The following is a 15,826-nucleotide window of genomic DNA, read 5'->3' on the forward strand; positions in this document are numbered from 1 at the left end:
ATATATATATATACATACATACATATACAAGCACAAGCATCCATGCATAAATAATGCCTGCACTATAAAACAAGATCATACTAATCAAACAATAACTAACGTTTTAAAACAATTTATTTATTTTTATTTATTTGCACATTTGTGAACAGGTCATTTGAGGTGATCCAAGTACCCCTTTCAATCAAAACCATGGCCAAAGGAACATCAAGGAGTATACCAAAATAATATGAAAAGTAATTTTTCAATCTTTTTTCCAATTAATTTTTTATTGGAAGAATTTTAAATTAAAAACAAATCACAAAGCAAAAACTATCTACAGTAGTTATATAAATAGTTGAGTGAAGTTCATCAACTTGAAAAATGAAACATCCACCAGAAGACAATTTGTTTTTACTGAAATGTTCTGCCAAAATGAAATGAAATGTATTTAGTATGTAGTAAAATATCATTAAGATGTCAAATACTAAAGTGTTCTATGGGTATCCTTACAGAAGTCAACCACACTATCTAGATTTGCCTTGGGATGGCTGCATCCATTATTTTATTAATGAAGTAATGGCCTGCATTTAGGAAGGAGATGGTGGAAAGTAGCAATAACTGGGAGAAGAAGAATTTCTTTAATGTTATGCTGATGAACAGCTATTAAGGTTTTATTCTGTAATGGAAATGGTCTGGCTGCAAATTCTTATTTGTAAGTTTTTTGAGAGGATAACTCTCTCACCCCCACTTAATAGGTGGTTGGGCATTAGAAATGTATTTATTTCATAAAATGTAAGGTGTGGATGTAAGGGGTATTACATTTGATCCCCTATTCACTTATGGTTATTATTTCTGTTGTGTTGTCCCAGAAAGAAATGGATCTGCTCTAATTTGATTTTTCAAGCTTCTTTGTTTTAGCAGGAAGAGAATGTTAAGGTACTGTTCATGTTAGGATTAGATATTTTGATATTAGATATTCCGAATTAGTTTCCACCTTTCTTTGTAATAACAAAAGTAATACTATTGGACGTAGTATGCAGAGAAATTTGAGATAAATATATATTCTGACTGGCTTAGCTTGTTGAGGTAACTGGCTTTTTATGGGGATATAATTCTTATAATGAATGGTGGTTGTGAGGTGGTCATTGGCATTATGTTGGATGCAAGGTTTGTGCATGGCCCTTGAATGCATGAGGCTGAATGCTGTGCATTTTATCTGGCTGGTGGGAGGCTTTGTCAGATATTTAAGGAGACAAAAGTAAAGGGATAGGCAATGATGAATATTAGAGATGTGACTGAACTCACATTGGGAATTATCTTTCTGGGGAAATTCCACTTGGTTAATGTCAGAGTCAGCCTTTTAGTGGGAAAGGTTTGGAGTCTGGTGTTTGATTCACATGTTATTGAATGGTGCTCGGAGGGAATTAGTGTGCATTTAATTATTTGTCCACAACTTTAGAGACAGGGAGTAGAAAGAGAATAATGTGGGTAGAGAGAAGGAATATGGTGAGGAGTGATGTGAAAACAAACCCACTGTGGTTGAATAAAACAGGAGAAAGAAGCCGCGGTGGTACAGCGGCTGCATTGTTGCCTCACAGCAAGATGTTTTCCTGTTCGATTCTCAGCTAGTGTATGGGGAGTGCCTTCTGTGTGGAGTCTGCATGTCCTCCCCAAGGTCGAATGGCCTCTGAAAAACATGCGTGAATGGGCGTGCCTTCGCTGAAGGTTAGGCGTCAGGCGGGCAACTCGGCACCATAAAAATCTGCTGCCAATCATTAGCAGACCAGAGTTCTGCTGTGGCGACCCCTAACTGGGAAAAGCCGAAAAGACAAACAAACATAGAGTAATAGATAAAAACAAACAGCATCAGAGACTGCTTCAGTGGGATATCCTGAAAGAAGAATTCTTAGTACTACTACAATACTTCAGTAAGCATATTAAAGAGTTAATGGTGATTTAGCAATACTTTAACAGGGACAGTTTTTCCTAGAAGTGAAGAAAACTTCTCAAGTTAATATAATAAATATTCGTAACAGCTTGCAGTCAGTAAGAGCAATAAATATTTATAGCAGCTTGCAGTCAGTAAGTTCCTTTTAAAATAAACCCTTACCCTGCAGTTTTAAAGTCCCTTTGTATTGATTATATTTACTCTAATTATTTGCTTTATCAATTGCTTTCATAGGTTCATAGGTTGATACTAGGCTATCTGCCCTATGGCATTTACAAGCCTAGACAGAGTGTGTTTGGCTTTCGCCACCCTTCTTAGATTAGTTGACTGTGCCTCTGTATAGTAGGTCACAGAAGATAGCCCATTTAAGGTTAGTTTACCATGCCTCTGTCTAGCAGTGGCACAGAAGAGATCCCAGGGGTAAATTTACGATCTCCAATCCAAACGTCAAGATTCTTCTTGAAGAGGGTCATTGAGGGGCTCTGTCTGACATGGATTGGGATTTTGTTCCAGAGTGAGGGGAGCCTCTGGGATATGAATCTGTCCCTCCAGCATGTTCTCTTTATTTCTGTGCTGAGGTTTAAGTCACTGGAGCGTGTAGCTCTGATGGATTTGGATTTCTTGAGGTGGAGCATGTCCATTAATTCTGGGTTGGACATGCCTTTATACGTCAGGCACAGATCGCCTCTGAGTAGGCGGTAAGCAACTGAGTAGAGCTGGAGTTTCTTTAGCCTAAATACGTAGGGCATCTGTTTGAGTCCCTTGATCCTCTTGGTGAGGTACTTTTGGGGTCTTTCTAGTTGTAGCAGGTGTCGGGTAAGGTACATCCCAAATGGGGCATTGTATTCAATTATGGGCCTGATGAGTGATGAGTAAAGGGGCACAATGGCCTCTCTTGATCTAGATGTGAACCCCTTCGTTATAAGGTGGGCTATATAGAAGGTCTTTCTAACCACTTTGGCAATGTGATTGTTTTGAGATGCATTCATAAAAATAAGAGCTTTCTGATTCATTTTCAGCCTTCTAATAACACTATGAACTGAAACTGAACAGGACCTTAGCTTTTGTATATGACAGGTCCTGAAATCTTGTACACAGCAGCATTTTAAGTGCATTTAGTGTTACTTATATATTTTAACTAGATCTTGTTATGCATGTCATTGTACAGCTGCAAATCTTTTCTATACTTACCTATAACTGAGCAGATGGTTGCAGTCATAAGAAATGCATAGAGAGCACTCAGGAATGCAGCTATAAAAATCTGTGTATCTGGTTTTAACTTGTAGCACACTATGATGTACAGCACAGGTGGAATGACAGATATCACAATGCTCACATCACCCCTCCATCCAAACACGAAACTGAAGGAGCCTGCAAAATACAACAAAGTACAGAAGATGTACCTTTATATTATTAACACAAATCATATCTCTTTATGGCTGTACATAATCTAAAATATGTGGAAAATACAACTTCATAGTGAATGATGAAAATAGAGTTGTAAGCAAAGACTGCATCTATGGGGTCAGTCAAGGAATCACTTGCTGATGTCCCTGGAACATTTATACTGATTCACAGCGAAGGTGAGACACATATCAAATATGGGCTTCAAGACCTTTATATGAATATGTCTTGGCGATGGGGTCAGAAAGGGATGCAATAATACTAATGTCACACTGTATGAATCAAACTTCTGTCTGGCCTTCAGGAATGAGCTGGAATGAAGGCAGTAAGGTCTTTGTTAACAAAAAACACACAAGTATTTTAGGGTGAAATGCTACTGACATTTCTCAACATAAGTGCAATTTGCTACTGAAGATGTGAGTTATTTACACTATTCTCTGCTGAATCCTGAAAATAACACTTGTACATGATGAATGGATGACTTTTGTAAGTACAAACTAATCATGCCAAACATGGATTGACAGGTCTAGGTATGTGAAAAATGAAAAAATACAGTATCATTCTGTGGCACAAATTTCATAATGACTAGTGTATGCTGTTCCAATAACCAACCTAGCAAAAACAGAGTAACAATAGTGTTAGTGTTAGATGTTAGTGTTAGTGTTACTGTTAAGTGTTAGTGTTACTGTTATTGTTAGCGTTACTGTTAGGTGTTAGTGTTAGTGTTAGGTGTTTCTGTTAGTGTTAGGTGTTAGTGTTACTGTTAGGTGTTGGTGTTAGTGTTAGTGTCAGTGTTGGTGTTAGGTGTTGAGCATAACAAGAATGGAGTGAACACACACTAGGTAGATTTTTGTTTAGATGGATAGCTGTGAATCTTTGAATACAATACGATGATATATTCAGCATGTATTTGTTAAGCTGAGATACTTTAACAGTTCAATTATTTTCTTCACAAATAACAGAACATCATAATACAATAACAGGAAGGTGATATTTTTTTCATCATTTTTATGTAGCTAAGGCAAAAATAAACATTGGTTTGAAAGGAACCTGCTGAGACATATTGTTGTGTGGATGTGAATAGCAAAGCACTGCAATGCAATATCGAATACATCAAAGATGACTGTAGATAAATAAAAGTAGTGAGTGGCTTCATGAAATGTCATTGACATTAAGTGAACAAGAGCTTGGAGACAGCAGTAAATTAAAACAGAAGAGTATTATGCATAGAAAGAGAGTGCTGATAAAACCAATAGTGTACTAGGCCCAATAACTGGCAGAGTATTATCGTCTCTGTCCGATACATGCAACCTAGGCTCGAATCCAGTCTGCCTTTATATTTAAGTGACAGTCCATGGAATTACAATTAGTTAGTTCTTTGAATTACAACTAAATAATTTATAATGATTATCTGAATACTATTTCATTGCATAGTGCATTCAGTTACAGACTTAAAATAATGCAAGTTTTTTTGCTTCTTAAACACCATATCAAAAATGAATTATGTTATTTATTTCAGAATAAACTATGATATTAAAAAGTCTGGCTTCTACAAAATAAAACTGATGAAATAGTCTTTTTTCCTGTTCTTATTCAATGTCAGACCTCATTGTGCACATTACTACTGAGACTGTCAGACTGTCATCTTTCTGTCTATTCTTGTTAAATGTCAGACATGACCATGTACATTACCACTCCGGTTTTACCTACTGACTTTAGACCAGTCATCTTTTTGTCTGTTCTTGTTATTATCAGCAATGATTGTACACATTACCAGTGAGATGGTTTCAACTACTGACTTCCAAACATTTCTCATGAGGATGGCTTTCATTCTGCTAGGAAGATCAGTGCATGAATATCCGAAAAAAAATACTGTCATGAGATGGATTTTAGTGTAATGTTTTCTTCTAGTCAGCCCAGGATGTACTTAGAGTAGGACAGCAACACCCATCAGGCAATATGCAGACATACAAACAGGCTGGACAGTACTCCTGGTCTTTTAGGTAGGTGATTTACTGTTGAACCTCATCCATTCCTTTTAATGTTCCTCCCACAGCAAGCACCCATGAACCCTTCCAATGTTCCTCCCACAGCAAGCACCCATGAACCCTTCCAATGTTCCTTCCACAGCAAGCACCCATGAACCCTTCCAATGTTCTTCCCACAGCAAGCACCCATGAACCCTTCCAATGTTCCTTCCACAGCAAGCACCCATGAACCCTTCCAATGTTCCTTCCACAGCAAGCACCCATGAACCCTTCCAATGTTCTTCCCACAGCAAGCACCCATAAACCCTTCCAATGTTCCTCCCACAGCAAGCACCCATGAACCCTTCCAATGTTCCTTCCACAGCAAGCACCCATGAACCCTTCCAATGTTCTTCCCACAGCAAGCACCCATGAACCCTTCTAATGTTCCTTACACAGCAAGCACCCATGAACCCTTCCAATGTTCCTTCCACAGCAAGCACCCATGAACCCTTCCAATGTTCTTCCCACAGCAAGCACCCATAAACCCTTCCAATGTTCCTCCCACAGCAAGCACCCATGAACTCTTCCAATGTTCCTCCCACAGCAAGCACCCATGAACCCTTCCAATGTTCCTCCCACAGCAAGCACCCATGAACTCTTCCAACGTTCCTCCCACAGCAAGCACCCATGAACCCTTCCAATGTTCCTCCCACAGCAAGCACCCATGAACTCATCTTTTTTCCTGCATTCCACTACTTTTATATTAGTTTGTGATATGCTGTAGTCATTATACTTTTAAAAAGGGATTGCATTTTTGAAATCAGAATTGTCCCCTTCCAGCTCTCATCTGTACCCACTACTTCCACATCTGCCCATTCATTCCTTTTAAGCTGGTCCCTCTTTTAAATGCTGATAACTTGGTGACTCTGTCATTTCTTTTTTCATTCAAGGCACGCATCATTAATGCCATCAGAAATCACTGCATTTTATGCCAGTCATCACTCTTAGCCATTACTGTGACCCTCTCATGTAAGCTGTCATTTCAAATGAATGTCTTTATGGCCCACAGAATTGAATACATTGTACTCTATGCATTGTCATAGCAGAATCCATGTATATTACACTTGCATTTGTTGATTCTACCCTGTCTTCATATAACCCAGCATTGGTTAGCTCTCAGCAAAGCTTATTCATAATGAATGACTAAATTGAATGGTGGCACTGTTTTCCTGCTTCATGTCCCAGGTTTTCATTTCAGATAGGGTAGAGGTATTCAAAGAAGAATTAAAGAATTAGGTATGTGCATTACCTCATTTAGCTGCAGAACTTTCTTTCTTTACCTGATTATTTTTAGTAGACAACATTCTGCTTTTATTTCTCTTTCTCTTTATCACGTTTGACAAACAACATTGAAAAAACAACAACTAAAACTCAAAATGTTAATACTAATTGAGCATACTCCAAGGTATAATGCTTTTTGCAATGGGGTATTCCCTGGACCTTAAACACCACCTTCTACTTATATATACCAACTCCAATATTACAAAATAGCAGGGAAAGGGTATATTCATAACATGGATCTTGCAACTGTATAGAAATCAGCTATAGGTTAATAGGTTCATAGGTAGGTACTAGGCTATTGGCCCTAGGGCCTATATAAGCCTAGCCAAAAAGGTACCCTGGCTTTTGCCACCCAAGAAAATTATTTTCCTGTGCCCCTGTGAAGCAGAGCCACAGAAGTGATCTGCGGGGGAATTTCCTATTTCCCATCCAATCATCAAGATTTTTCTTGAAGAGTGCTAATGAGAAGCTCTGTTTGATATAGATAGGTAGTCTCTTCCAGAGTATGGGAAGTCTCTCCGACAGGAATCTAGCCCTCCAGCATGTTCTCTTTATTGTGGTGACAAGGTTTAGGTCCCTAGAGCATGTAGCTTGGAGGGATTGGGATTTCTTTAAGTGGAGCATGTCTAACACCTCTGGGTTTGACATAGCTTTGTATGTTAGGCAGAGATTGCCTCTGAGTAGGCGATATGTGACAGAGTAAAGCTGGAGTTTTTTGAGATGGTCTGCATAGGGCATCTGTTTGAGGCTGGTAATTCTCTTTGTGAGGTATTTCTGTGGCCTTTCCAGTTGTTGTAGATGTCTTGTGCGGTATATTCCAAAAGGGGCATTGTACTCTATAATGGGTCTAATGAGTGATGAGTAGAGGGGAACAATGACCTCTTTTTTCCTGGATGAGAAACCTTTTGTGATGAGGTGTGCCATGTAGAAGGATTTCCTGACTACTGTGGTGATGTGATTATCAAAGGAGAGACTACTGTCCACCTGTGTCCCAAGGTCTCTTATCACACTTTCAGTGTTAAGTAGACTACCAGCTATGTGGTAGTTCATGGGTACAGAGTTTTTATCAAAAGGGATGACAATGCACTTTTTGGCATTGAGCTTGAGGCCATGGCATGCAACTCTTAGGTATCATTAAAATGCAGCCCTGCCCGCTACAAAGATCATTGCTCCCAGTTAAGGAGGAAACATATCCCCTTATTGATAGCCACAATAAATCAAGCCTAGGGATGTAAATAAATAAAAATAAGAATAATCCCATTGCAGTGCTTGTTTTATATTTTCACAAAGGCAAGACTGAGGTTCTGTTTTTAGTGTATTATTTAGACCACCTTTCCAAAGGGAGAGCTTTGACTATAGCAATTTTGGCTTTGGAAAGAAAAAAAAATGAAGGGATAAAACAACGTCACAATTGGGATTGAATCCTGAGTTTAATATTATGACAACTGCTTAACATTATATTAAGAGTGTTTCATCGAGGACAGTGAATATGTTTAGAATGTTTTCTTATAGTTAAGAAAATAAAAAATGGAGCACTCTACTTTAAATTCTTAATTAATTGAGTAATAGATTGTGCAGTATATTTAATGAAGTAATCAAATTATAGTAACAGATCCAAAGAAGGTGAATGAATGAGGTACCAGGTCTTGCTGAATAATATAGTTCTTCATAGCTGTTCTGGTGTATTTATTATTGTGTTCTTGTTTTTGGAGTTCAGTGTACAATTTTATATTTCTTGTGATCTAAGACAATATCCCTAAATTGTGGTGGACTAAGTTTGGTGGACTAAGTTTACCCATGACTGCAAGCTTGGTTCTGTTATCCAATCATCCACTGAAAATTAATTTCTCCAGAAAGGGCTGGAATATGCGCATACCTGGTGTACTGAAAGTAGTCTGAAGCTAAATGCTAAAAAGTACTGCATAGTAGTATTTCACTAAAAAAAATTCATCTCTCATATGTGATAAGTGGTACTCCTCTTCAAACAGATGCAGTCATTAGAGACCCGGGTACTTATATGGAAAACACTTTCTCTGATTCAATCATCATATTTCTGCCATAGTCAGGAAATCCTTCTATCTGGCCCAATTAATTTCCAGGGGAACATCTTTACAATCTAAAGAAGTCAGCAGCACTCTTCCCTTATCAGACCTATCATTGAATGTAATGTCCCCTTTGATATGTACAAAAACAAGCATATTGCTCAGCTATAAAGGCCTCAATGTATTTAACAAAATAAATAAATAAAGAAATAGAGAGATAAACACATAACTACAAGCTTTACATCATTCAAGCTATCCTGGTAGATTTGCACAACACTACTTACACTCAGTAGCTTGCTGGTTACCCAGAGATGACCTGTGCCTCACATTTCATGCAACAAGAGACCCAATCCTATCTGACCTGGTTATTTCTTCTCAAAACCAATAGCTATACAAACACTTATACAGGGATGAGAATTTGCACTAACAAATAAATAAGATTTGCTGGAGGGATAGATTTCTAACTCTGTTGTTCCAGTCTATGGTATAAGTTACCACTACAGGTCAAAGTTACTACTAGGCAGACAGACATACATTTATATCAGGGGTATCATATACAGCCCTACTTGGTTTGGGAGGTGGGAACTAATAAGTTCTCAGAAATGGTGACAAGAACCCATTAATGAGGTGTGTGTGTGTGTGTGTGTGTGTGTGTGTGTGTGTGTGTGTGTGTGTGTGTGTGTGTGTGCGTGTGTGTGCGTGTGTGTGTTTGTGTGTGTGTGTGTGTGTGTGTGTGTGTCTACTTAAACCTGATATAATGAAATGATTTTACATAATTATATTTTTGGACAGTAAGGCACATCTTATCTCTGAAATCTGTCAGACCCATCACTGAATACAATGCCCCCTTTTGTGTATAGAGATCCAAGTATATCCCTCAGCTAGGAAGGCCACAATGATTTTATAACCTTTGTGCTACCTTAATAAGAATGGATGCAGACAAGAAAATACTAGGAGAGAAAGAGCAATAGCATTGTTCCTTACAATATTGTAGGTTTATGTCTCAACACTATGGGATTGTTAAGCAGCTGTTAGTGATAGTTTCCCTAAGCATGTGTAATGTTATAACATGCGGGAATAGCTACATCTCCACAATGCATCATGTACTTGCTGTATCATTCCTGTTAAACATCTGCAGTGTATCTCATGTAGTTGTTGCACTATTCCTGTTAAATGTCTACAGTGTATTTCATGTAGTTGCAGCACCATTCCTGTTAAATGTCTGGGGTGTACTTTTGATCACACTTCACAGAGACAGCCTGCGTTGTATGCACCACCCAGATATAGAGCAATAGACAAGGAATTCGGTTACATTTTTCACTTCTTTCACCAGTCATCTATTGAAAATGTTTTCAAGTACAGAAAGCAATCTACTGATAACACATTTCCAAAGATATTAAGCATTTCATGACTTTATACACAAGTGTGTATGCATCAGCATTTCATGACTTTATACACAATTGTCTATGCATCCATTTGATGCTTTTGTCATGCAGTATTGCTTGTGCTAGACAATACTCTCTACTTGCATATGCACAAATCAAAATGGGTAACAATAGTTCTGTGTAAAAAGTGTCTCCATTTTCCACACTAATGGCTCACTTTCTGCATAGAAAAATATTTTCTCTGCCATCACCTTATAAGTTGTTCCTCTGTTTCCTAGCTTTTACATGTCTCAAACATGTTTCATCACATGTACATGTGTTACTTATTGGTAGCCTTAGTGTCTTGTCAAGTTATTCGTCTGGCACTGTCAGCCATTTTCAAAGAGCAAGACAATTCAACCTTGCCTATTCATGTTCTATGATATAAAAGTACCAATGCATTGTTTAAAACTTCCTTACTATTTTATATGCTTCCTTTCCTTCACACTACCTAATACTTGCTGTGTCTTCTAAAATGAGTACACATATAACATGATTTCTTCAAATTATTTATATCTGAATGCAGCCTGGAAGCTGAATTTCAAACATCTGTACTTTACTGCAGTTCATTATTGGTTAGCATGTACAAAACATTGTTTTTCTACTGAGCATTGCAGAAGACCATATTCTTACCTGCTATCATGAGAGTCATCGCAGCAGGAATCAAGACTGCAGAGGCAGTTATCATAATCAGATACAATATATATGGTCTTGAAATGGAAGGATTGACCTTAGCTGTGCTTTGGCCATTTTGTAGAATATCAAGAGTATTGGCAAGGGTTGAAGGAACCCAGCGTCGCCTTTGATTATAAAATTCTTTGAATTCTTCAGGTGCATTGGTATATGCTTCTGAGGCAGCATTGTATTCCACACGCCAGCCCTGCTGTAACAACAGAGTACACAACCACCGATCTTCACCTTCAATGAGAAAAGCAATAACCAAAGCAATCAGTAAGCTATGATTAGTTTACTAAAATTTTTAGTAAATTACATGCCCTGTTTCCTTTAATGTTGTTTGTCTTTCAATATAGGAGATATCCAGAAGATCTGTTTTTTTTACATAGATATTCTACAGAGCTTTGTAATATAGTGGACATAATTATCATCAAGTTTTAATTTATACAGTGCAGGCATATATCCAAAAAATAATGAAACTTGATTGATACACTACAATTAAATATAGTACATCTTGGAGATAGATGGTGGTGTGTTACATGAGAATATTTTCATTATATGCAATTCCTAGTATAGAGTCATGCTATACATTAAGCAATATTATCAAAGTGTTAGAATTTAAACAGTGAAGTAACTGATCTTTAAATTCTATCCAACAGAAACCAATGCTTGAATGGTACACTAAAAGTAGAATTATTTGGCAATTGCTTTAGCTGTGCTACAGTAAAGGTTATTATGGAAATCATGAAGAAAATATAACGCATTAAACAAAGCAGAAGATAAATCTATTAATCTCAGAAGATATTGTTATGATGATTAAATCAGACTAAAACAAAGATGGAGAAAATGTACTTTATGGAAGATGAAACAGGATCTTGTGCTGTAAAAGCAGAAAGCAGTAAAACAGATGTGGAAGGTAAATTTGATTTATAATGATGAATAGTGTAGCATTATCCCTGAAGAATGTTATACATATACAGATGAAAGCATAAGAGCAGAAATGTTTAGAATATTGAATGTATTAGAATATGAAAATGCCAATAGAAATAAGAGAAAGTAAAATGGATGTATTAGAAGATCATTTCAGATCAGACCCTCCACTAAGACCCATAGTGTCAGCCGACAGTTCTAAAACACTTCCCATGGCTAAATTGGATCTTAAGAAGAAAACATATTTGCAACAATAATAACAAACACATCTGAGAAGATCATGGGACCTGTTAAAGAGAAACATCCGACCTCTTGACCGAGAACCTTATTTTTTTTTGTTGTCAGAATAGATGGTCACAATCTTTTTCTACCATACCAGCAGGGATGAGAGGATTTGAAGATATGTTTTTATGGTTTTTTGGACAAGACCCTCACTGAAGAAAAAGTTGGAACTAATAGGAACTAACAGACATAGTATTGACATCAATCATCACATACAAAGACCATGGAGAATACACAAAAGGACCAATCAGCTCTAGTTTTAGAATTCAATTTGTTTAATACCAAGGTAAAAAAGAATATTTCAAATTAGTGGGACAAATACACAACCTTTGGATATCTCTAAATATAAGGAAAGGATTCCAAAATAGTCTACAAGACAAATGCACGCATCAAAAAAAAAAAACAACAAACAAAAAAACTAATGACACACTTAACACTCTTGACAACACAGAAACACCCAGAAACAACATCAATGGAATAAATGTGGATGTATTAGAAGATGTAAAAAAGAAAATGTAAATGAAAATAGAATAATGTAAAAATATGTAGTAAAGGAAGATCAAATGAAGATAATGACAAGTATTAATCCAGGAAGTTGAATTTAGAATACGATTAAGAGGAAGATGATAACATAATTGAAAGATAGGATAGACAACATTGTAAAAATATAGATATTTGCAATGAAATGTACAGAGACATTCAAAATGATTTTGTCTACAGACTGAAAAAGCGTAACAGTTTAGAACAAACGGAAACATAATGCAACACAACATTAAAGAAGAGGTAGGATAACAGGGGCAATAATGAACAAACAGTACGTTTACCGAAAGCTACAGATTATACTTCAAAATATTTTGCATTTAAACAGAAAAAAGAAAAAAAGTGGGGATATCAATAAATATGCATATAAGACCAGTGACTGATACAGAAACAAAAACAACTGAGGTGAATGACAAATACAAAGATAATTGATTGCAGAAACATGAAAAAAGACACATGATTTGAAAAAAGTAAAAGAAAGTAAGAGAAGGCAACTGAATGAAATAACTCAAAAGGAGAAGGAAAATGAGGTAAAAACTAAGGCACTGATATGAAGTAGGGCTTATTACATTGTAACACTGGGAATTATAGCAGGAAGAAGAAAGAGTGAATTATGTTGGGAAATCCACAAATGAAAAAGAAGACAATATAGAAAGCAAGCAAGAGGATAGAAATATAAGAGAGGAAGAATAAAGAAAATGAAAATGAGGACAGGTTCTGATACATAATAGAGATACATTGTTAAGTAGAATAAATCATATAGTATGGACGAAGATCAACTTAAAGAGGGCCTAACTTGTCTTAGAAAAAGGTAGCAATGAAAATGTAAAGTTCAATAAAATAAAACTTTACACACAACTATAAGTAGAGTCATTGTACACAAATGAATAAGTGACCTATGACACAAATATTCTAGGTTTCAGAAAAATTGTACAAGTATTACAGTCAGTTGCAAATAAGATATTTTTATCTTTTCTCTCAGACTTGGAAAAAACAAAAGAAAACAACAAATTGTAATTTTTTATACTGCTACTGAAAGCAAAAACCATCTATAGCTACCACAGAAAAAATGGCCAGTGATCCAAAACTTGAACAAACTTTTATTAAAATAACAAATAAAAGGTCATCAAACAATGAATACCTCCACCGCCTCAGCTATTATGCCTTTACAGAGTGTTTTTCTGTGGTTGCTAAACAAATTGTAATTTGTCTGAAAAATAGTGTATAATGAGACCTTTTAAACTGAACAATTGAATTATTTAAAATATTATATTATAAGAATGAATTATTTCTAAGAAGGCATCACATGTTTTAAAATAGTTGATATTACAAAGTAACTAAGAAATAATATAATAATTCAAAATATAGTTTTCATTATGGGATAATAGTAAATGATAACACTAAAATAAGATATGTAAATAATGTAAAAAACATTTAAAAATCATTTATAGCAAAAACAATCATTGTAAGAAGAAGAAAAAGGAATCCTATATAAGTATAATAAGAGAAGCATGGTTAGAAGGTGAGCAATGTGGTTTAAATACAACACTGATGTAAGCATAAATATATTATAAGACAGATAAGATGGAAGAATAACAATATACTTATGCAATAAAATTTGTTTTATAAGTAAATAGTTGAACACTCTTGGTAAACACCAAAGACTGAAGCAGAACTAATTTCATGAACTCTAATTGTACGTTGACTTAGGATTAGGGTTCATTCCTATCACAGTATTTGAAATTCAAAACATTTGTAGAAATAAAAAAGAAATCCTCAAATTAACAGATTGTACACATTATCTGTTTATTTATACAAGATTTTAAGGGGATTATAGTGTCAAACACTCATTTTAGGAACAGCTTGAAATAAATGAACATCTGCCCTTGCTTTTGGCTACATATAGACTCATACTGAGAAGTGATTATAAATAGTTGTTTCCTAATTTGTAACCTAAAATGCATGCCATGTGATCTGCAATGATGCCAAAGCTCTACAACCGTTATTATATTTGAATGGTTTAACTGCCCCTTGACTTTTTCATAAACACTGATAAAGTCTATAAAGTATCCATGATTTACTTTTCCATTAATTGATCACAGAAAGTTACTTTTGATTAATGATGTAGACTATAATGAATACATATCGGTCAAAATGAATACATACCTTGGTCATAACGAATATATACCTTGGTCATAATGAATACATACCTTGGTCATAACAAATACATACCTTGGTCATAACAAATATATACCTTGGTCATAACGAGTACATACCTTGGTTACAACGAGTACATACTTTGCTCATAACAAGTACATACCTTGGTCATAATGAATATATACCTTGGTCATTAGGAGTACATACCTTGGTCATAACGAATATATACCTTGGTCATAACGAATCTATACATTGGTCATAACAAGTGCATACCTTGGTCATAACAAGTACATACCTTGGTCATAACGAGCACATACATACCTTGGTCATACTGGACATAATGTTGGGCCTCAGTAGCCTTCCTTGTGTATGTTTTGATGACATTATCATCCATTAGTGCAGCTGCTCTGAACAGACTGAAGCAACCTGGACTGCAAAGTACTGATCCTAAAACATGTTCTGCTGTCTTCTGTAACCAATGACCCACTGCATATTCGAATTTCTGATACCAGACTATTGGACCTTAAAAACAAGATGGTTTTCATAAGGTGTCAGTTTAAATAGCACCACATAGTAAGAACTATAACCAGTTTTAGTATACTACAATATCTTATTTCAGTGCTTTCATTTAGTATTAAAAGGAATTGCAGGAACCAGTACCCACTTTCATGTACAAATTTGTTTGAATAGATAGCTTTTATTTTGACATAAACTCTTAGAAACTGATTCATTCACTAATCAGTGACCATAACACAAACAGTATAATGCAAATCATAAATGGAGATATTTTTCCCAATGCCCATTTTGGGATATAAGTGATTTTATTCATGGGAATCTTCCTGAAAAATGAATATTGCTCAATCCTGTCCAATGCAATGATTCATAAATTATATCAATGTTTTCTATTGGAACAAAGGCCCACTCAGCAACATCCTTACTTTTATTAGTTTTAACCTACAAATATCACATAACAGGAAAAGGCAATTCCTGTTGATTTGTACAGATGGGAATAGCATGCTAAGCCTTGGAAGGATCTGTGATAGCAAAAAATTTCCCACATCTAACGAGAACAGCTGCATTGTAAAGGTTATCTGCTGAGATGTGGGTCAGAATTCATAGACAAATGGCACATAG

At 35.9% G+C, this 15,826-nt stretch overlaps 1 protein-coding gene across 1 annotated transcript in view; it reads right to left on the minus strand.

Moving 5' to 3' along the window:
- Window positions 1–15,826, minus strand: part of LOC122805586 (chitin synthase chs-2-like) — a 100,642-nt gene that overhangs the window by 39,955 nt on the left and 44,861 nt on the right. The window contains exons 8-10 of the mRNA XM_044075855.1: window positions 15,014–15,214; window positions 10,742–11,026; window positions 3,119–3,298 (exon numbers count right to left, since the gene is read on the minus strand). Coding sequence (XP_043931790.1) covers window positions 3,119–3,298; window positions 10,742–11,026; window positions 15,014–15,214 — 666 coding nt within the window. The remainder of the gene's footprint in view (window positions 1–3,118; window positions 3,299–10,741; window positions 11,027–15,013; window positions 15,215–15,826) is intronic.

Source organism: Protopterus annectens, chromosome 1.part0 (genome assembly GCF_019279795.1).
Source record: "Protopterus annectens isolate FY-2018-M chromosome 1.part0, PAN1.0, whole genome shotgun sequence".
NCBI lineage: Eukaryota > Metazoa > Chordata > Ceratodontiformes > Protopteridae > Protopterus > Protopterus annectens.